Below are 18,643 nucleotides of genomic sequence, written 5' to 3'. Positions count from 1 at the left end.
GTTTTCTGTTTAATCTTGTAATTTCTCATTCCTATATATTAATTAATGCATTTCTAATAGTGCTATTTATTTTGGAATTTTCATGTGGATCCAGATACTGTATCATATGAAATGACGGATAAGAAAAAAAAATTGAAAAAGTGCTCGCTATTGCTTTAATAGTTGATATATTTTCATTTTATATTTGATATTTACCTTTGAAATTCACACATGCGTGATGCAAACTCTGCAATCATCTGCAATTGGCTGCCTGAATTAGAACAGGAGAGAATGCAGCAGCTAGTACGGAATAATGGAACGTGATCCATTTTTACATCCGCGTTTTCGATCCACGATTTACGTCCGAGTTTGCTGTATACACGATATGAGTTCTGGTAACTTTTTCTCGGTCCGAGAAATCGTTCCGATTTTTAAGTGCCTTAGATCTAAGACTAGAGCCTGTAGCAAATTCCATTTCCCACCATCAAAGCATTCTGATTGGTTTACAAAGTATAATCAACTAATCTGAATGCTTCGATGGTGGGAAATGTGAGGAGTGGAACTACAAAATCGATCCTAGTACACTCTCTCTCTCGCTCTGCCAATCACGGGGCAAAGCCGCATACAAGCATTGGGCACAATGTTCAATGTTATCAGTGATGTTCCCTTCTAGTCCTGACGTGCACCTTGGCGGAATTCTTGAAAATTCTGTGCGAAACTCCATCAACATTTTATCGGTAAATCAGTCCGGTGTGCTCCGTTGTCGCACCTGTTCTTGTAACATCGTGTCTACAGTAGCTAGTGACAGGTATACAATCAGAATGTAAGTCTAAAGAACCAACTCAGCAGCTTTAGCGAATAGGTATGGAGAAAGAATGTGACTTCGAGGAAAATAAAAAATGTTTGTAAGGGATCCCTGCGGTATTGTTTGCATTATCGTTACGTATATCGCTGTGTTTTATGCTGACTACGTCGTTGTGCGATGGATTGTTCTACATACAATGCAAGACAGGTTAGTTCTCTCCGAGACTGTTAGCGATTGCCTGACACTTTTGCCTTTTAAACGCTTCACAACACGTCAACGATACTTCATTATTCCCACAACGAATAAATAAAGCGAACTCATTGCAATGAACCTTAATTTGATAACTCGCACATTTTGTAACGCAAGACACACCTGTTTCACAATTTGTTACATCTTTCATTCCATGCAATTTTCAAGTGTATCACCTAAAGGCAAGACGGATTATAGTTTGAACATTGTCTTCATAATGTTTTCCCGTTTATAGCCTATGGGGTCCTTTTCATGTGGTGACATTCAATACGATAGTTTTACTGCTGATGATGTCTCATCTGAAGGCAGTCTGCAGCGATCCTGGTCTCGTACCTCTTCCACAGACAAGGATGGACTTTTCAGACATCCATACAGGTGGAAACAGGGATGAATCTGACGAAAGAGATGATTGGACAGTGTGTACTCGTTGTGAAACTTATAGACCACCAAGAGCCCATCATTGCAAGATATGCAAACGATGTATCAGGAGAATGGATCATCACTGTCCATGGTGAGATTTTTAATTATAAATCACAACATGATAAATGAAACCTCAGAGCAGGAAAGCTAGTTGCTTTCTTTTTTTTCAATTGTTTGACTAAAATCTAGATAAATACATGTAAAAAATTTAGTCACCGTATCTCAGACATTGTGCTAAGGGCTTATTCACATGTGATTGTATTTATTTAAGGATAAATAACTGTGTGGGGGAGCGAAATCAGAAATATTTTATACAATTTCTGGTGTATGTTGGTATACTAGCCTTATACGCTATAACACTGGTCATCCTCTCTTGGGTCTTCGATTGTCCTGAATGCAGCGTTGACGTGGCAATAAAACAAAGTCGCATGTGAGTAAAATACAACATGCTTTATACAACTCTGTTTTAAATCAAAACTGTGATGTTTCTCATTGCAGTCTACATTGCGTCATACTTGTACTGGAGTCGGCGTTATTTGGAATGTTTGTGGTAGCAATTCTGGTGGACCAGTTTCAAGCTATTTTAGGCGATGAGACAGCTATAGAAAGAATTCAAGGAAACCATCATCATCAGCATGCCAATAAAACTACCCCTCGTACATTAACTCTTCTTGCACAGGTCTGTGGTAAGAGTCATCCAGCTTTGTGGTTACTTCCATGTCACAATCCTCCTCGTTACTCGTACCGTAAAGATGCTCATTTAATTGACCATCAAGTTTAGGGGTTTAATAAGCCTGAGGGAGAAATGCATGTTCCAAATGTCCTGAAATCAATTTTTTAGACAGCAATGAATCAACTCGTCGGTAAAACTGATCAAACCTAACAACTGTAAATCAAATGGTCACTCAATGGGCGCATACCTACTTGATTTCAGTCAATGGTGTGGCAATATTTACAATTCTTTTAATAAACTAGTCTTAGATTTGTCATTAGGTTAGTTTATCATTTCTAACTATGCCCAAAGCCTATTGAAAGCAATAATCAGAAGAATTGGAAGCAACTTTTAACAATCCATTTCGTAAATAACATTCAAGACAAATTATAGTGGTATGCTTGTTGTTGGATGTCTTGCACTGATCGAAACTGAATCAACTATTGTTCGAAGCACTCAATTTTGAACATTTTAAAATCTGTAATGTGTGAATAAATTTGTTAATTAATTACAAGATTTAAATAACGATAGATCGATTTTGCAAAGAAAATTGATTTCATAGTTGGATGGACATGACGTTTTCTTATGTACAAAAACACATAGTTAATACTGATAATGGAAATTGAATGCAATTCAAATTAAATTCTTTTGCTTCCATCAAGAATTATGGATTTCAAAAGTCTGGAAATGATCAATTATGATTCAACTGTCGAGAACATAGCAAATTGTATATCGTCGATTTGCTGAGAAAATTCATGACAGAAAGACAAACTTAATTAGTAGCAGATACATATCAAGTCGAAATTTTTTGTATTGTTGATTCCATGACTCGAATCGGAATAAGCTATATTGCGATGCGAAGTTGACATTTGCTAATTGGTACATCTTGTAAGGTTTTCTTTTTTTTTTTTTCTTTTTAAATATAATACCCAACTTTTCGCTGATGCAATCTAGTCAATTTTCACAGCAAGACGACGTTAAAAATACTGTAATTTTGGTAGATACCCAAAAAACTTCCCAATTATATATTTATTTACAATCAAATTGATCAATCTAAGATGAAAATCATTAATTAAGATTTTAAATAACTTATTGAACTGAAATTGACTAATCGCACATTAATATATTAAAATATTTAATTTCTTATCATAATCATTCAAAGTTGGAGATGGTATATCATTCCATTGATTGTCAACAATAGGTTTATATTGTAATTCTTTAAGACTCTTAAATTAAGAGTTTCACTTAAAGTGAAAATACACATTGTAGATTTACATGAGTAGGCAATATTTATGTTAAGTTTTTATTTTCCCAAAGCATGATTTTGTTTTGATAAAGCTTTATGTTATCAAGTATTGAATGTAAAATTAAAAAAATTGCAAAACAAGCTTTTATCTCTAAGGACGGATCCTGGTTTAGCAGGTCAAAAAAAAACTTTTATCGAGGTTTTTTTGCAAGGGAAAAAAACAACTGTCTGAAACAAAAACAAACACAAAATATGTCCAATTATTATATATTTTTCTTCTAAATGAACTAAGAAAAAGTTGAAATAATCATGAAATTGTTACGTCCGCGGTCATCGTTTATTCCCGAGCGATAAGGGACAAACTGGTTAACCATCGCCTTTACGTCCGGGGACAACCAGAACTTGAGATAAGGGTTGAATAACCGTTTGGATACTTGAGATATCAACTATATATTTGTTTAACGAATTTGTGGATTAGTTTAAACGGCGTGTGTAGTTCACAATATCGGTAAAAAAAAGTTATACGTGAGATTGTTGAGTGTAGAAATAGACTTGATCGTCTCGAACGCTGGAATAGGAATGGTACCGAGGTAAAGAGCAGGAGTACAAGGTACGCAGATTCAGAATGGTGGAGAATAAAATTAGCACAGTCGGCAAAAAGTGAGTGGAGTCGGCCAGAATGGAAATAGGAGGACAGGAATGAGATGATAAGGTTACTGTAAGGATCGTGGGAGACTAACGAGATGAGGGAGACATGTGGCGATACGCCAGACATAACAAAATCATAACTTTTTTGAGGTTTGATAAAAAATGTGTTTTTTCAAAAGATCACTTCGACGTGCTGTACTAATATATTACGATACGAGTACGCAAAGTAGGTGATTTCCGCACAAGCGGAGTTTGTCACAAGAGCAAGTGTGGGTACACCTACGCAGCATACGAGTATTGTATACTATTTTTCCTATTAAGTTGCGCAAAGTTCGACCCATATACCTGTAATTATTAGAGGGCAAAGCCCCCCCGACCACAAGGAAGTAAATTGAAAAACTAATATAAATTTACTAAATTTAAACAGAATGTCAAATTTACACGGTATATATTTATACACGAACTTTGTACACTATTCATTTTTATCAACTCTCACTTGACAGTGTTCTTTCGAAAGAGCGTATGCGAGGCGACTGATAACTTTCGCGTTTGTTGTCCGTATTAAAGAAATGCAGAACGTAGAATGCACCTTTCGACAGGTCTTTCAAAGAAGATAAAAACGGTGGGATGTAAATAAACCGGCGCTCGAACCAGCGGCGTTCGCACAAGCGAATGTACATAATGTAATAACATAGGTACGCCTCGGTACCACGCGTACATTCTTATACATTCCCGCGCGCTCAGCTACATTCCTGTACGCTCTTCTCAGCGTATGGGAAAGTGGCACTTTGCGAACGCAAATGCGTGCGTAAAACCGAACTTTGCGCACGATAATAGGAAAAATTTATTTAAAAATACTTTTTTAATAATTTTGTTAGTTCATTTAGAAAAGAATTCAATACTAAATAGAACAAACTTAGGTATGAGTCGATAGGTCGCTTGATTTTTTTGCTATCGCACCTACCAATTCAGCAAAGTTGAAAAAATTATAACTTGAGAAAACACGCATTAAAGTTTTTAATTGGAAAAAATATCAATTTTTGGTTTCTTACGCTAATGATTGGCTAATCAGCTGTTCCTGGTCCATATAGTAGTCCTGCTTCCTCAAACATCTCATTCTGATGCATAGTTCGAGTCTACGAGCCCCATGGTGCCAAGTAACTAGTACCTCTTCTCTCTATTGATCTGTTACACTTCAGCGGTATCAGCAAACATTTTGCATTGCTAGTCAATGTTCAAATCCACCAACTGCATGGTATTCAAAATCGCTGAATACCCTTCGCTGAATATGCCTGCAGCCAAATAGGCGGCAATTTCAACGTTTTTTTGGTCGGAATGCAGGTATTTCAGATTCATGAGCCAGATTGTTGAGTTGAACGACTCGTTTCAATGTTGCGTATATCGCCTAAGTATATCGTTAGAAGGTCATCATTTCATAGTTCTTCACAAATCGGGCGAATGTGCTTCTACGTTTTTTCAACAATTGATCGAGCAGAATTTTTCAAAGATCATAGTTGATTCTTGCATTCAGCTTTGCACCATTCATACTATCTAACGATGCCTGTTGGACAGTTCTCGTGTTGAGGGGATTTGTTTGTGAAGCAATAATGATCCAGCGTTGTCATTACAGCTTTGTTCATTTCGTGGACAAAATCAATATTTCTTTTAAGTACAAAACCACAATAAATTGTGAGCTGTTTTATGATACCCTCAGTCAGCCGCTTCTTAACACCAAACTTCTCTTTCTTCATTATTGTACGTGTTCCACGCACTCACTTTTTGTAATAAGGTAATCGTCACTGTACGTATGTGCTTTCAAAATACCTGCGAGTTTTGGAAACGCCATTGCTGATGTAAAGAAGGTCGAGCACGCACACACTTGCTCGACACCCCTTTATGTTGGGCTTCGTATACCCGAAAATACTTTGAATTGGCATCTGTAACTTTGGGCATATATTCTTGAATTTATCTATCGATTTAGACAATAAAAGAAACAACATTTTTTGAACCTTCTGAACCAGGTCCCCCCTTAATTGACTGATAACATTTTTTCCCCCAAGTGTAACAGCTTAAAAATAGAAATCAAGGTACCGCATAGTGGTAATAATAACGAATATCAAGATCGAATTTTATTTGATATCAAATTTATTTCAAACACTCCAGATGTAGCTTACAGACATGCAGCCATGAGTCCAGCAACATTTTCGAAGTCGATTTTTTCGGTAATATTTTTGGTCTTGATGTTTTCATCTTGATTCGCAATAAAAATCACATTCTTAGATTCTTCTTTCCATCCGTATTTCTTGACCCAGTGTTTCAAGGTGGAATCTGATGAGGTTTGAAAAAAACAAACGTTACAAAATATAATACATATCTTGAGAGGAAGCTTGACTGATGAGTTATTCTTTACTCCTACACAGTGAGTTTGCGATTATTATATTATTACCAACAATGACACATGAATAGCTGAATCAAACAGTTCAGCATTCCCTTGAGTGAATAAACCACTTATTTGTGTGAAGCAGTTGTGTCAAAAATTTTTTCAACTCTATGTGAATAATAATGGAATGTAACTTACAATTAGACTGGCAAAAGGATACAATTTATATCATCCTTGAAAACAACTAAGCATTTTTTTTTTTTAATTATTGAACAAAACCAGATATCGGAAGACTTACATAATTGTACATTTAGATTGAAATTTGGAGATTTTAGATTGAATCTTAAAAAACTTGTGGACTAGTTCTGGTGATTCATTTTGTTTTATTAAATAAAGGTACGGATTTTAGCATATCTCATTGTTTGAAATGATGAAATGATTTGAAAGATTTTAGACTAATACATGTTACTTTTGATTCATTGCTCATCCAAATTTTACAAAAAATATTACCCACCGTAACAAAGAAAATTAAAAACTCTGTGACACAGTTACTTTATTGCAAAAAGTATATATATGAAAGGAACGCACCATCGATACCACCAAGTAGCTGGGCAAGCAGACCTTTGTCGATAGTTTGGAAAGTAATTCCTACGACATGGCAGACGAATTTGCGGACGGAGTCCTGAAACCCAACTATTCTGTTGCACAGTTCTGGCATAGATAAAACTCTGTCCCAAAAATGTTGGAAATCACATTGTTCCAAAATATCTCCCAAATACATGATCTGGTTGATTGGTTCTTCTTGCATCTGCAATTGCAAAATTTTACAAATCTGTCTTCCTTTTGCCTCTTTTCTGTAAATCTATTTTACAAATAAAAGATGTTGTAGGACTTGCTAACTTCTGCGAAGATAGCAAGGGATTCTGTCTTGGAATATAAAATTTTAAGTGCAGACTGGGGGATAATACAAAACCCCTTTGGGTTGTCAACTTTCCTAACGCGAAACCATTGTATAATTTCGTATAAATTAGTAAGTCGAATAACAATTTGATATTATTTGTAAGGTATAAAAATTGTGGAGTAAAAAGGTACTCCCTTGATTTATAAGTGATTAATTAGAAGAATAATTACAATACTTACAATTTTTTCAGTCAACAGACATTTACAAAGAACGAAGTCTGTGTGAGGAAAATTAGTCAAAGCCTTGAGCAATATCTGGCAAGTTATATCTTGACTAAAGCGTTGCGGATTCAACTGATACAACTTCAAAACAGCAAGATTTGCCTCGAGATCATAAGCGTTTTCCCTCGACTGAATTTCAACATATTTCTCAAGGGTGGAAAGATTGTCAGGATTGTATCTGAAATCAACTGGTGTCATTATAACATTATCGCATACTCGGACATTTTCTACAATTGAAAACGCAAAAAAAAAAAAAACGAGACTAATTCTTTGAATACGACATGTTGAGGTTGGGTAACACAATGTTGCGGATATGAACGAATTGAACAAATTAAGAAAGTGAGAATGACTGTAAACACCTCTCAATCCCCTTCAACATTTCGACGATAGTTTGCCTCATAGCCTCTGCCATGGTGGAATTCGTTCGAAGTTTTTCAAGTTCCACGGCGCAAGGAGTGATAGATATTTAGCCTGATTTTTAGGTTAGAACAAAAGTGAAGGAAAGATAAGCATAGATTGTTCAGAAAGACTAGTAAGTATACAAAAGCGGATACATCTGACCATGGGGACTTTCTGATTTCACCGCTTGGGAGCTCCGCAGTCAGTATCCCGGTCGAATGCGAAATTTGAATTATTCGTCGGATTGATTTGGAACAACGTCTCAAAACAAATGTGAACCAAGTACACTATTAACCACGGAGTAGAATACTCTGCGTTAAGCAAGTTTTACTCGTTTATACATATATTAACAAACACGGACACGACATAAACATATTCATGGCTGCGATGAATTTTGAGGTTATGGCAGCCACGAACAGAAAGAATGTTGTTTATGGCAACAAACATTATATAATCTTTACGTTGAAGTGTCCAATTTGTTAGATTTATATTTATTGAAGGCTTGGCACTTGCATTTTCTTTAGACACTTCGACTTCTCTGAACAAAAATTGTATTCTTTAAATTCGTGCCCTATGAGCTTTATTGTAGGACATTCTAAAGTATACGCACATCAACACTACCTAACAGTGGTTAACCTGCCCCATTTTCGTAGTTCTTTACCAATACAAAAGCGCATAAAATAAGAAATTTCCACTTGTTCCCACAATTAAAAAAACGCAATCGCGAAACGATACCTCTCATGGCGGGGGAGTGAGATAGAGCACTTATCCATTTACAGCCTGTTCTAGCTCTATACGATACGTTTCCTCTCGGCCAATTAAATGTAGCGTGAGAGAGATGGAGTATCCAGGCTAATCCGGGGATATATACCTCGCTCTCTCATTACTACAGCCACACTTTTCGCAAGGTTGACGGTATGACTAGCTACCTCCAGTAGTATATGCTCTAAGATACCTCTTGAACCGAAAACAGCCCATTCAGTCTGTCAAAATCATTCGTCTGTAGTGGGGAGATATCCAGAAAAGTCCTTAACCTTTGACACTAGGGAACATCGTAATTACAACAGGTCCGATGACGGTTTTTATCAAGTCAATAATCAGATGTTATACCGATCCTATTACTGTTATTGCTAGTGTACGTATCCTTCGTCATCCCTATTGTTTTTAATTGCTTAATCTGAAAATTTAGCAATCCGCGTGAAAATGAATCAACAAGGGCATAGTAATTGCAACAATAACCAGTTTAGAGCCATCCCGGACCTCGGAAGAAGGTACACAGTGTTCTCTCTAATTCAGACATTCATTTTCTTTGGTTAACAATTCATATGAAGACGAATAATTAGTATTGATCATGTACATTATTAACAGACAATAATATTCTTACAGTAAACGCTTGAGATATGCAAACTACATTCTATGTTCTATTTGTTACGGAACATCATTTCTTAAATACAATGATTTTCTGCAGAGCGAGTCTATTATCAGAATTGTAGTTATTTATATTAATTCTTGCTCTATCAGCATTGCTGCTAATTGGTTCTTATTCAAATTACATCTATTAAATTATTTTGTTCATTTAGCGAGCCAAGCCTTCCAATCAACAGTAATGTGTCCAATTTCCAACAGAGGAATCCCCCACCTTTGCCACCCCGTACAAATAGATCTGTTCAAAGTTACCAGCCAATGTATGGGGATCACAGATCGTTGCCTTTACCATATTACAGTGGATATGGAACAGGCATGAATTACAGAGGCTATGGAGGCTATGGCTCATATGGTGGATATGGTGGATACAGTGGGACGTCAGGTTATAATTCATATAATCAATTTGGCGGGCCTAGTGGCGATGTAGAGAATCGGTGAGAACATATCACATCCTGTTGTACAGAAATTTTGTGTTTGAAAAATTCATTTACCAAGTGTTTTACGCCTTCAATTAGTTAATTGCTGTACTTCCACTTGCTTATCCATAGATTTGTTCAGTTAGCCGAAGAGAGAACCAGGCCAGCATTCCAATCCATAGAAACAATGGTACACACATTTTCATCTATCACAATGATGCTTGAATCAACATTTTTTGCAATGACAAGCTCGTTTAGAGCCATTCTTAGCGTAGCAGACAACATAGGTAGATTACGCTCCATGTTCGGACACTTCTTGGATACATTTGCTCTTATTAGATTTATGAAGTGGTTGTACTGGAAGAGTATGTACATGCTGGGTAAATATATAAACTTGCTTCTTCATGCCACTATTCATAAAACTATGTGATACATTTACTGAATCGTTGACCAGATTTATGTTACTTATTTTTTTGATAATCACTAAGTTATAGGATTGTGATAGCATTTTTAATTCACTGCAACAAATCTAATATTTCATAGGATTACGCCCTGACGATCCAAATAGTGAATTGTTATGGCGCCAGACAGCAATTGAAGTCATGAATGGAGGGAAAACGGGATCTTCCAGTTGGCCAATTTTCATGTTTCTCAGCATGTTGTTTGCCATTCCTTATTTAGTCCATAAATTAGTTCATAATGCCAAAGAACTTAAAATAAACAGTAAGTTGCACAGTAAAGTGCTGAGTACTTTATAATTTCACAAGTCCCAAAAATTGTACATATATTAAGTAAGAATATTCCCGCATATACTTTTATTTCACTTTACGTATTTCAGCTGATAATCCAAAAGAATGGTTCCAACAGAACGAGCCTATGTATACAGCAACAGCGACATATGACTTTAATGCCACTTCTAGCGAAGAACTCAGTTTAAGATGTGGACAAAAAATTTGGCTAGCACCAAAATCTCTGCAACCTAAGGATACACCTGGTTGGTGGAAAGCAACGGATAGTGTGAACGTGGGTTTGATACCATCTTCATATGTGACAGTGGTTGGGCAGATTAAAAAAAAATCAACAGTCCCTGAACAGGGAACAGCGAATGATTGTTCTGAAAATATTGGCACCAGTATGGCTCAGAGTTCTAATCAAAAAGACAAATGTAGTTTTCCCGATCTTGAGGAAGCTTACGGGACTAAAATACCCGAGGAAGATTAAAATTATTGCTCCATTTTGATATAACTTATGGATTTGTAATTTCGTAACACAGAAAAATATGTTGAGTAATGAATGATTTGTTTGGAAAGCAAATTGACCTGTGAAGTCATTTGAGGTGTCTGTCTAAAAAATATTTATATTATCAGTCGAATTGGATGTAAAAATACATGGTTTAACCCATCCATTTTTCAATCACAATATGATTTCTACATGCGCGAAAACAGAATTCAGCTGATTTCACAGTGGTTCCCCGATTCCCCTAGAAGTATCCAATTTTTTTCCTTTTCCTATAAGCAATCCAAAATGAAGACTTCCTCTAAATGTACTCTGAAGCACACAATTTCCCTCTCAAATCCACATTTTTTTAATGGTTTACCAGGTTGTATCAATTTTTATTTGTTGAATTTGAGTTTAGCTAGTTGGTTTCATCCAAATATCCAACTCGCCGAATCTCAAAAGCAAAAAAGGGAATAACAGCCACATTTTATATGCAATCCACAAAATTGGTATGAAAAAGAAATTATAAATGGCATTAAATCTACATATCACGAGTCTATACAATTTCTTTACTTTTTCGTAAAATAAAAATGTTTTAGCGTGTTTTTATTCAAAATAGCATGTAGAGTGTGGGTATTGTGGCGTTTTTCAGCATTCGCTCGTTTTTTTTTCTTTGCATAAATTTTAGAACCCTAATATCTGGCTAGCCTGGATTGAGCATTGTGAAGCCTGTGAGAGTGAAAAATGTTTCTTGCTGCAAAGGATTTTTTGCGAAAATTTGAATACATAAATAACATACCGCACATATCTCTTGTAGCATGCCAACACTCCCACAGTAGTTAATACAGAGCGAAGCTGGACTGGCACAATTGAATAGATGTTCGTGGTATGTGATAAAACTTTTATACCATTTTTATTTAATAATTTGAAATTGTTAGGACTTCGGGTTATTTTTGTTATTTACTTCATAATTTATATATATGCATGTACTTACACTATGCGTGTAAAGTTCTGGTTAGGAATGTATCACATGAAATACAATAGTGGATTTTGTGAAACTTTGTGTCTTGATTTCAGGTGTTTTAATTGATCAAGAATCCATCACAGGATTGAAACAAAGTGCTTTAAATAATAATTGTGATGGGCAGCTTCTAATTTCGTATTTATTTACGATTAAATTATATTTACATCAAAATTAAATGTGATTGAATATTTTTGCAACTTACCGCGTAATAATATTGGATTTTTAGCAACTTGTGTATCGCTTGGTAGGAAAAATTGGGAGCATAGTTGGATGATAAATAAAGCCAAACTCCTCGATTTTCTAACATAATATTAATTCTAGGTAGATGTTTCAAACATTCGACTAGCTTAACCTGCGTTTATATTTATAAAGGAGTTTTCTCAATCAATTTGAACCAGTGGCCACATTCGCAACGACGAGGGGAACCTTGGTGCAGCCACATCCAGTTTATTGAAGTTGCATCCTCTTCGCAAATACATCCAACCAGTCGGCTGTCAAATGCACTAGGTACCTCATTTGGACAATCTTTAGTTCCTGGTCCACGCTTGATTACTTTCATGTCAAATGGATCCTGATGTAAAAATAAATGTGTTTAGCGCTACTGTCATTTGTACGTAATTAAAATAATGAACGTACATGTTATGATGGAGGAAATATTCGAAGTTTACTGTCAATTTGTATATAAATATATTAGATAAACATTTTTATAAATTAAAAGTTTTCAGTATGACAAATAGTATAGTAATATAGTAGAATTTAAAGAGCTTGAGCAAAGGTTAGCCTTATATTTGAATAAAAGTATTTACAATGAACCAGTTTCATAATACAATTACAAGTTGTCATGCGATCCGAACATAAGTGTGACAAATGATGAAAGCTATTGAAGCATAAGGATGATTCGTATTTAACTTAAGGAAAGGTATTTCTTTGCCGGAAAAATCAATTAACGAATGAAAATTTTAGTCATCACAACTGGGATGCGATTTTATGAAAAATTTGATATTTCACCATACTGATTGCAACCTACTGTGTACGTACATCATTGCCAGCAGCACGAGCGAGTAGCTCTTTTTTTTCCAAACCAGTGGCGTGGTCCAGGGGATCTGCCATTTCTGGAACTGACGGGATAACATATTTAAACGTCAAATTTTCAACGAGAATCCTAAGGACTAATACTCTTTCACGCGGAAGCACACAAGTGCTCTGCTCAAAATGAACGTTACGTAATATACTTTCATAGGAATAATCGGAAAATCGTGGTGCTTTTTTTCAAGTTTTGAATGATGAGTTCTCCTGTGTTACCTTTGGTACCACATCTTACTGATGTGTTGATTGAGCGACGAGAAACTTGGAGAAGAATCCTTCCACACAGCGATGCCATTTTGAGGAGGAACCACGCAGACGACCTTTCTGGCTCTAAGATTTAGGCGGCCATAAACAATTTCGGTTAACCATTAAAGCGAAGTCTGACGGACGCAATCATGGACCGTACCGAATACCAGGGATCCTTATAGCTGTTAGGTAGCGCTCTCTCGGCACCCTTTCGAATTAATCAATAATGTAAGTCTTATTCTAGCTTATAAGTTAGACACTTTTCTACAGCTGTGTTTCACGAATTTACACTATACAACTAAGAAAAGATAATCCTTTGTTGTCAAAATCTGCTTACGAAAAAGGAATAAATAAAGAGAGAGAGAGAGAGAGGAAAATTGCGAACGCTTGAGAAGGTGGTCTAGCCGGGGCAGCAGGCCGAGTGCAAGACCAAAATCGGCGGCGGAGGTAGAGTAGTACGGATCCGAACTTCGAGCAAGAATAAAGTAATTACGGAGAGGTTACTGGAATACTGACCGGCGAGCAGTTGTTTGTTTACAACATATGTATATTTCGAACGACCGTAAACACGAACACGGTGAGTGGAGGAAATCGGTACTATTGACTCTGCGCCGATAACGTGCCCACTTTTTGTTGGCACACAGGGTTGAGTTACGTCTCCTTCCCTCCTACTTCCTGCTTTGTATGTACAGAGTGTTGCAGAAAAGTGAGAGAGAACGAGCTATATGCCCGTTATAACTTATCTTTCTCGCTCTACACTTGATTGGTCGATATGTTTCCTCTCAGCCAATCAAGTGCAGAGTGAGAGAGACGGAATATCCCGAGTATATATCTCGCTCATATTACTCCGGCTGCAGTTTTCGCGGGGTTAACGGCATGGGTAAGCTACCTGCAGTAGCATACGCACTTGCTAAAGTTCAGCAAATAATGCGAATGTGTGCCATGGCTTTTGTATTTAGCTTACGGATTTTGCGTTTTCGATTTGCACAGTAAATCACGTCAATAACCGATCTGTGCTTATATGACACTACGAAAGCAGTAGATAATGCAGTGCATACGACTATCGATACGCGCATACCGTTGAAAATTAGTTCCAAACACCTGTTTTGTTAAAGAGAGCGCTGGTATTCCAGGCACACACAAATAGCGAGCATGTATCATACTTACGCCAGGGAATGGATGGTCTCTGGCAAACGCTTACTCTATGATATAAGTCAATAGTTTACTATGACCTAACCTAATCTAGTTAACCTCAAATTGATGTTATCGAAATAGTATAACAATATATTACCAAATACAATGAGCTCATTACGCACGTGTGCTAGAGCAGCAATTCGCATACAAAAATTAACCTCGGTCATCTACACAGGTATGCCAAATTATATTCTTATACTGACTTTTATTTTGAGCAACTGTAAAAAACAACACAGTAGGCACTTATATGCTTCTAGATTACTCCACAAGTTATCAAATAAGATGATATGTTGGGAAAAAAAGCATTACAAGCAAGTAGATTTCTAATATGATGATCCAATCACGAAGTTTGCATTCCGAATAAAATATATCTCTAAATGATTCGATAATATTTTATAAAAGAGAATAAATGATCTCATGATTCAGGTGAACGAGGTATAAAACGATGGGTTGCACCAACACTACGTGTAATCAACAAGCGAAAGGCCAAATTAGGACCACAGCCTGAGCCGCGGCGAAGTAATTTCCTTGATTGGAATTATAACGCAGAAATATTTGCATTTAACAAAAGGTTGTCCGAAAATTTTGATGTCGAACTATTGCAACAAGCTTTTACTCATAGGTCTTACGTTGCACAAGAGGAACAGAAGCAGAGAGAGGTTGGCATTGAAAATCCAGAATTAAGCATCAAGGATAACACTGATCTCATAGTAGAAGGAAAATGCTTAACATCGGAAATAGTTGAGCGTTATTTAAGACAAGCTCTGCCAAGACTTCCGGAAGAAGGCATTTTGTAAGGATATAAACATATATTGTATAAAATATGGTAGGGTTTATTTATGTTTGTAATATTCTGAACGAATCCAAATATTCAGTGCTAAGTAAATGGGGCTGGTCGATGGAGAGATACCATGATTACTATGATGTCGAGCATGAAAGACAAAGATCAGTCTAGATTAGATCTAGATCAGATGAATCTATGAAAGAAAGTATAGAACAAAATTGCATCGCTGTTTGCAGCCCAAAAAATGGTCATAGATTTTGGTCACCTCTTTGCATTGAGACAATTTCTTAATATCAATCTATATAAAACATAGATAAAATGGTTATCTACTCCTAAGATTTATCAATCATCATTTTTTACTGGCAAGCGAGAATTATTTCCTCTGTCATTTGATGAATCTAAAGCTAGCAATCAGTGACAACAGATGAATATGATATCATTTTTCAAAAGAAGGCAGGAAATTCAATATTCGAAATTTCATCAAATCTCATGAAAAGTTTATCATTTTCACTGTGTTTGTCCTATTCAAAAAAAGTTTAGCATGTTTTGCTGCTAGCTTCAGCTTTATTTTCATTTGCAAAACTGACAGATACAGTATTTAATCCGTTTACTGTAAAAATTTTAGGAAACTGAAGGATTATCTTTTAAGCGAGGAGATTGTGGCTAAGGTTTCTGTACAGATTGGAACTAAAGATATTATATTAAGCGAGGTAAGTAATTTATATTAATTTATTTTATCTTTTTTTGACTTATAATTGATGATGTGTAATAAATTTTCCTTTCTATTGCCACAGGACCATCCTGTGCGGCAGGAAACCTTAGTGAATACGTTCTTTGCATTAGTAGCAGCATTAGCTCGCAGCAATGACGTAGTTCACACAAGCTTTTTTGTGCGTGACTTTTTGATAGCTACGCTTTCTGATAAAGAAATATTGTCAATCTGGACTCCTAGCCATCCGTTTCAAACACTAGATGCTATTCTGAATAGAGAAAAAAGAGGTTCTGCAGATTTTCGTCTCACTGCTCAAACTGGAGTAAACACAATTCTAGCTGCTTACCAAGTTGCAGTTTATTCTGATCAGCAGTTTCTCGGTATAGGTAAGTCAGAAAATAAATATTAGTAGTATTAGTGCGTATCTTCCATTTTCTTCTCATTTCTGTCTCCTCCATAGAGGTTTTTCAAATTGTCTACATACCGATGTAACAATTCTTCATTGTTTGTATCTGTATTTTTTATTTCATCTATCCAACCTGACGTTTTCTTCCAATACTTCTCTAAGTCCTCTACATTCCAAAGTGTTATACAATGTTTCATTCTCCTCTCCATGCACCCTTCATTTTTTGTATTCACTATCATGATCCACTTTATTTCTCGACACATTTTGAAACCTCTATCTAGCCCATTGTTCTCTACGCCGTTTTTCTATATTTCTTTGGCTGAGAGAGTTCTGTACCCCTACTACTGTTTTTTCTACATTTGTACTTGTCATAATAGTTTTAGATATCAACTTAGTTGGAAAATATATATATAAACTGGTAAAGGAGAGAAAATCGGTATCGAATACTGGCCCCTGTAGTTTGAGTTGAATATTTCCTCAGGTGTTCATAAAAATAGTTAAAAATATGTGTACATATTCAACCATCTTTGGAATTAGCATTAATCCTTTGATGACCTGTTGTATTAGCTGGAAAAGATTTATAAATTGTCTAGGATCTCAAGCCGATATTTTGGACTCCTATCTTCCCGCGTCTGCAATTTCGGAATTCTTTGCGATTAAAAAAAATCGGGGGCTTTAAAATGTATCGTGGTATTGTATAAGAAAAAGTTTTAATAAAGTTTTGCAATTTTTAAAGGTACCGGCGAAACTGTACAAGTGGCAAAAAATATTGCAGCACTTGACGCTCTGCAGCGAATGTTCGGAATAGCTGATTTCAGCCGGCCAATTCCGTTCAATTTAACAGTGGATGTATCATCTCAGAGAACTGAAAATCTACCACTCACGAAATGGTGTACCGAAAATTTGAAGCATACAGTCGGAGGTTGAGTTGTAGTTTACGAAATCTTATTGTAAGCAAAGCTCATATAACTGTGTAAATCTTATTTTAGGCGATTAAATATTCAATAAGCCAACTCGTATGTACATGCCAGACGAACACATATACTTGTTCAAGAGATTACATTTTTCACGGTATACAAACGGCGTGCGAATTGTAATTCGTTGTAGATAATAAAAGTATGTTTCAAAAAATAGTATACAGATTTACATAATTACGAAAATTTTTGGAGATTTATAACAACAATACGTTCATCGCGAAGTTCGTACAGGTCAAATAATTTCGACCTGTTATTATTAATATTTTCTTTCCCATGGCGAGTAAAATACGGACCTTTGTTCAGCAAAATATATATGCACTGATGGGGTTTACCGAAAACGTATGTTCCCAGCTTGCGGTCCTCTTTGAATGAAATACTTGGACGTATGCATATAATACAAGTAACATTGAGCGTCGGCAAGCAGGCTAAAGAATTTGCGTAGGTACGCAGCCGAGATTTTGTGTACGCGAAGAGAGCCGTATATTGATTATTTTCTGGGTGTACTATCTATCCCCTTTAAGGTGGTTCATCCTCCTGAGCCCCTCGGCGCCGCCGCTCGCCTACATCTCGCAACGATGTCTCCGTCCCTCTTCCACCTTCTACACTGTGTGTAACGACTCAATGGCGCAGCCACACCCATTCGCCATCAAGTAATCGACGCTATTGTTATTTTAGCCCGCCATTATCTACCGACGCCTTGTCAACTCGCATTTGCGAACCATCCAAAGCATGTGGCGCTTCTCTTGTCCTTTCGGAACCAAGTGAGGATCCGGTCCAACGATGATGACGAAATATTAAAAAACACGAAGAACAGAGAATCCGGCATTAAACCGGCGCCTGAAAATCATTGACGATTTTTATATTCCAGATTGTTGCAATTGATGAATGTTCGGAACGTACAATTGTCGTAAATTTCTGCGCGACGCCGTCACTCCTACGCCAATGAGGGTCCATACCATTTCGGGGCCTCCTTAACCACGCCAACACCGCTAGCCGTTGTTTCGTTGTGCCTTTGCTGCAGCTTATGCTATGCACCTATTCCACGGACCAAGGTCTGTGTACTCCTGCTGCAGGAATTAGGGAGAGGAGCCATAATGGAATGAGGCACGACGCCGCGTGCGTCGAGACTCGGCGC

General features: G+C 36.5%; 5 protein-coding genes across 10 annotated transcripts; 3 read left to right on the top strand and 2 right to left on the bottom strand.

Moving 5' to 3' along the window:
• The first annotated feature begins 560 nt into the window (after positions 1 to 560).
• LOC107227852 (palmitoyltransferase ZDHHC3-A) lies at positions 561 to 4,234 on the top strand. The gene is made up of 4 exons (XM_015669120.2): positions 561 to 991; positions 1,269 to 1,544; positions 1,725 to 1,883; positions 1,952 to 4,234. The coding sequence occupies exons 1-4, from the start codon at positions 879 to 881 to the stop codon at positions 2,232 to 2,234; spliced, it is 831 nt and encodes a 276-aa protein (XP_015524606.1). The 5' UTR covers positions 561 to 878; the 3' UTR covers positions 2,235 to 4,234.
• Positions 4,235 to 6,186: 1,952 nt separating this feature from the next.
• LOC107227836 (eukaryotic translation initiation factor 3 subunit K) lies at positions 6,187 to 8,316 on the bottom strand. 2 transcript variants are annotated; one of them, XM_046732264.1, is made up of 4 exons: positions 7,981 to 8,316; positions 7,580 to 7,799; positions 7,028 to 7,301; positions 6,187 to 6,387 (listed from the first exon to the last, which is right to left on the bottom strand). In XM_046732264.1, exons 1-4 carry the CDS (start codon positions 8,031 to 8,033, stop codon positions 6,230 to 6,232), a joined length of 705 nt encoding a protein of 234 aa, XP_046588220.1. In that variant the 5' UTR covers positions 8,034 to 8,316; the 3' UTR covers positions 6,187 to 6,229. The 2 variants fall into 2 exon arrangements, with proteins under 2 accessions (XP_046588220.1, XP_015524584.1); XM_015669098.2 differs by having other exon boundaries at positions 7,028 to 7,247; positions 7,981 to 8,154.
• Positions 8,317 to 8,944: 628 nt separating this feature from the next.
• On the top strand, positions 8,945 to 11,280 carry LOC107227849 (peroxisomal membrane protein PEX13). Of its 5 annotated transcripts, none has more exons than XM_015669116.2 (6): positions 8,945 to 9,087; positions 9,210 to 9,291; positions 9,601 to 9,879; positions 9,994 to 10,241; positions 10,405 to 10,584; positions 10,700 to 11,280. In XM_015669116.2, the coding sequence occupies exons 2-6, from the start codon at positions 9,224 to 9,226 to the stop codon at positions 11,080 to 11,082; spliced, it is 1,158 nt and encodes a 385-aa protein (XP_015524602.1). In that variant the 5' UTR covers positions 8,945 to 9,087; positions 9,210 to 9,223; the 3' UTR covers positions 11,083 to 11,280. The 5 variants fall into 5 exon arrangements, with proteins under 5 accessions (XP_015524602.1, XP_046588216.1, XP_046588215.1 ...); XM_046732259.1 differs by having other exon boundaries at positions 8,956 to 9,109; XM_046732260.1 differs by lacking the exon at positions 9,210 to 9,291 and having other exon boundaries at positions 8,950 to 9,155; positions 9,647 to 9,879.
• A 1,115-nt stretch (positions 11,281 to 12,395) lies between these two features.
• LOC107227840 (cytochrome c oxidase subunit 5B, mitochondrial) lies at positions 12,396 to 13,566 on the bottom strand. Its single transcript, XM_015669101.2, has 3 exons — positions 13,406 to 13,566; positions 13,142 to 13,221; positions 12,396 to 12,674 (listed from the first exon to the last, which is right to left on the bottom strand). The coding sequence occupies exons 1-3, from the start codon at positions 13,482 to 13,484 to the stop codon at positions 12,468 to 12,470; spliced, it is 366 nt and encodes a 121-aa protein (XP_015524587.1). The 5' UTR covers positions 13,485 to 13,566; the 3' UTR covers positions 12,396 to 12,467.
• A 1,036-nt stretch (positions 13,567 to 14,602) lies between these two features.
• Positions 14,603 to 17,664, top strand: LOC107227838 (39S ribosomal protein L44, mitochondrial). The gene is made up of 5 exons (XM_015669099.2): positions 14,603 to 14,804; positions 15,056 to 15,422; positions 16,039 to 16,123; positions 16,208 to 16,511; positions 17,268 to 17,664. Exons 1-5 carry the CDS (start codon positions 14,735 to 14,737, stop codon positions 17,456 to 17,458), a joined length of 1,017 nt encoding a protein of 338 aa, XP_015524585.1. The 5' UTR covers positions 14,603 to 14,734; the 3' UTR covers positions 17,459 to 17,664.
• The last annotated feature ends 979 nt before the right edge of the window (positions 17,665 to 18,643 follow it).

The sequence above is a fragment of the Neodiprion lecontei genome, chromosome 2, assembly GCF_021901455.1.
Source record: "Neodiprion lecontei isolate iyNeoLeco1 chromosome 2, iyNeoLeco1.1, whole genome shotgun sequence".
Classification (NCBI taxonomy): Eukaryota; Metazoa; Arthropoda; class Insecta; order Hymenoptera; family Diprionidae; genus Neodiprion; species Neodiprion lecontei.
This window is presented reverse-complemented; position numbering and strand designations above follow the sequence as displayed.

What these genes read in the sequence shown, in the direction of transcription:
- LOC107227840 (XM_015669101.2), bottom strand. Translation starts at nt 13,484, where the DNA reads ATGGCATCGCTGTGTGGAAGGATTCTTCTCCAAGTTTCTCGTCGCTCA. An exon ending in AGTAAGATGTGGTACCAAAG is followed by an intron (nt 13,222 to 13,405) that starts GTAACACAGGAG and finishes TTATCCCGTCAG; the next exon opens with TTCCAGAAATGGCAGATCCC. An exon ending in CTCGTGCTGCTGGCAATGAT is followed by an intron (nt 12,675 to 13,141) that starts GTACGTACACAG and finishes TTTTTACATCAG; the next exon opens with GATCCATTTGACATGAAAGT.
- LOC107227836 (XM_046732264.1), bottom strand. Translation starts at nt 8,033, where the DNA reads ATGGCAGAGGCTATGAGGCAAACTATCGTCGAAATGTTGAAGGGGATT. An exon ending in GTCTGTTGACTGAAAAAATT is followed by an intron (nt 7,302 to 7,579) that starts GTAAGTATTGTA and finishes TTTGTAAAATAG; the next exon opens with ATTTACAGAAAAGAGGCAAA. An exon ending in GCTACTTGGTGGTATCGATG is followed by an intron (nt 6,388 to 7,027) that starts GTGCGTTCCTTT and finishes AAACCTCATCAG; the next exon opens with ATTCCACCTTGAAACACTGG.
- LOC107227852 (XM_015669120.2), top strand. Translation starts at nt 879, where the DNA reads ATGTTTGTAAGGGATCCCTGCGGTATTGTTTGCATTATCGTTACGTAT. An exon ending in CTACATACAATGCAAGACAG is followed by an intron (nt 992 to 1,268) that starts GTTAGTTCTCTC and finishes TCCCGTTTATAG; the next exon opens with CCTATGGGGTCCTTTTCATG. An exon ending in ATGGATCATCACTGTCCATG is followed by an intron (nt 1,545 to 1,724) that starts GTGAGATTTTTA and finishes TATTTATTTAAG; the next exon opens with GATAAATAACTGTGTGGGGG.
- LOC107227849 (XM_015669116.2), top strand. Translation starts at nt 9,224, where the DNA reads ATGAATCAACAAGGGCATAGTAATTGCAACAATAACCAGTTTAGAGCC. An exon ending in AGTGGCGATGTAGAGAATCG is followed by an intron (nt 9,880 to 9,993) that starts GTGAGAACATAT and finishes GCTTATCCATAG; the next exon opens with ATTTGTTCAGTTAGCCGAAG. An exon ending in GAAGAGTATGTACATGCTGG is followed by an intron (nt 10,242 to 10,404) that starts GTAAATATATAA and finishes AATATTTCATAG; the next exon opens with GATTACGCCCTGACGATCCA.
- LOC107227838 (XM_015669099.2), top strand. Translation starts at nt 14,735, where the DNA reads ATGAGCTCATTACGCACGTGTGCTAGAGCAGCAATTCGCATACAAAAA. An exon ending in AACCTCGGTCATCTACACAG is followed by an intron (nt 14,805 to 15,055) that starts GTATGCCAAATT and finishes CTCATGATTCAG; the next exon opens with GTGAACGAGGTATAAAACGA. An exon ending in CTTCCGGAAGAAGGCATTTT is followed by an intron (nt 15,423 to 16,038) that starts GTAAGGATATAA and finishes TAAAAATTTTAG; the next exon opens with GAAACTGAAGGATTATCTTT.